The sequence below is a fragment of the Otolemur garnettii genome, unplaced genomic scaffold (assembly GCF_000181295.1).
Source record: "Otolemur garnettii isolate 467f Iridium unplaced genomic scaffold, OtoGar3 scaffold00071, whole genome shotgun sequence".
NCBI lineage: Eukaryota > Metazoa > Chordata > Mammalia > Primates > Galagidae > Otolemur > Otolemur garnettii.
The window spans coordinates 5,376,076-5,377,686 of NW_003852466.1; the positions used below are offsets into that span (position 1 = coordinate 5,376,076).

The window sequence follows — 1,611 nt, forward strand, 5'->3', positions numbered from 1 at the left end:
GGGGCAAGAAGAGTAAAATTAAGAGCTGTAGAGGGGGTTTCAAGGGGAGTACTAAATTCTTTAGGACTTACATCCTGGGTTGGGAGGCGATGGTAGTGAACCTCGACTGTTTTCTTAAGAGCTGTATTGACTTGTCTTTTGATAAGATCTGTGATTTTTTTGAAAATCCAAGGTTCAAAAGAGAGGATTAAAAGGAAACTAATTAGGGGTCTAAGGAGAGGGAGGAGATAGGGAAGGACACCATTCCACATATTCCATAAAGGGTTTTTAAAAAGTTCTTTGCGCCTTTGTTTTAATTCTGTTTGATGTTTTTTGATTCTGTCCCTTACAATGCCTGATTTATTAGCATAAAAACAACATTTTTCTTGGAGGGTGAGACAAATTCCTCCTTTATCTGCGGTTAGTAAGTCTAAACTTCGACGATTTTGAAGAACTACTTCAGCTAGGGAATCAACTTGGTCTTGAATGTCTTTTAGAGATTCATACATGACATTTAAATCTGAGATTAATTGTTGAGATAATTTTTGATAGGAATCTACTGCAATTCCTACTCCTGCTGATCCGGTACCTAGGGCGGCAGTGACACCAAGTCCTACTAGGAATGGAATGAACTGAAGGGCTCTTTTATGTTTGGGGGTGAACATATCAAAACTCGGGAGGGGGACAGGCTCATCTCCCGGAAGAATGTCTATATCGGGAGCTAATAAAGCAGGGGCACATAGGCCTGTCCAATTTATAGGTAAGAAAGGGTAGGCCATATTGTCTCCGCACACAAATACTTTATCAGGAGGGAGACATCCAGGCTGGGAGGAGTTAATAATGAGAGGACAAGAAGTAAAAGATATAAATCCTAGATTAACATCAAAAGAATTGTTTTGCTTGGGGCTCCAATAGCATGTGGAAGCACTAAAATTGAAAGGTTGAACTTTAAAGGGATTGGTATTGTTGTAATTAGTTAGGGTAGGATTAAGGGGAGTGACGGCTGGCGCCGAGAAGGCCAGGGGCCAAGAATGTCCTAAGGTTAGACAAAGCCAGCAGTCCGAAGCCAGTAGAGAATTGGTGGAATTAAGGAGTAAATGGGCAGACTCAAGGATGTACATAGTTTGGGGGTTTAGGTCGACACCTTTGGGCACGACTTTAAGGAGGGGATTATAGTTGGGCTTTGGAAGTAGGTTTTCTGTTTGACGTTGAATGGTTTTTTGGACTATCTCTTTTCTGACCATGTCTGTGGGTCCCCCACCGTCTGAGATGTGAATGGGAGCATTTACAGGCCAGCAGGCGGGCTCTTCTACTGGAGCAAGGCAGGAGGCTTGCGCATATTTTGTGGATCCTCCGGGACACTGGACTACACAGGTGTTGGAAGTCCAGTCTCCCCCAAATGAACCAGGGAGGGTCCGCGTGGGGGTGGCTGTAAAGAATTGATTACCGTCCTGAAGGCAGACGGCTACTTGGTGGTAACAGCTAGAGTGTATGGCCGCGACCTTGTTACACTTGTCGGGGCAGGTGTGGTTTGGCTTCGTAGCAAGAGGGCGTGGCTTGTCAAAACACTGCCAGCGTTGGGTATACCCACCGGTGGTGGATTGAATTGGTTGTAGGATCGCTGTACGAGTC

At 44.8% G+C, this 1,611-nt stretch overlaps 1 protein-coding gene across 1 annotated transcript; it reads right to left on the minus strand.

Moving 5' to 3' along the window:
- Positions 1–302: 302 nt before the first annotated feature.
- Positions 303–1,449, minus strand: LOC111726567 (syncytin-2-like; the record flags this gene model as incomplete). The annotated part of the gene is made up of 1 exon (XM_023515419.1): positions 303–1,449. A coding segment is annotated over exon 1 (921 nt), but the record flags the coding sequence as incomplete, so codon positions are not given.
- Between the last annotated feature and the right edge of the window lie 162 nt (positions 1,450–1,611).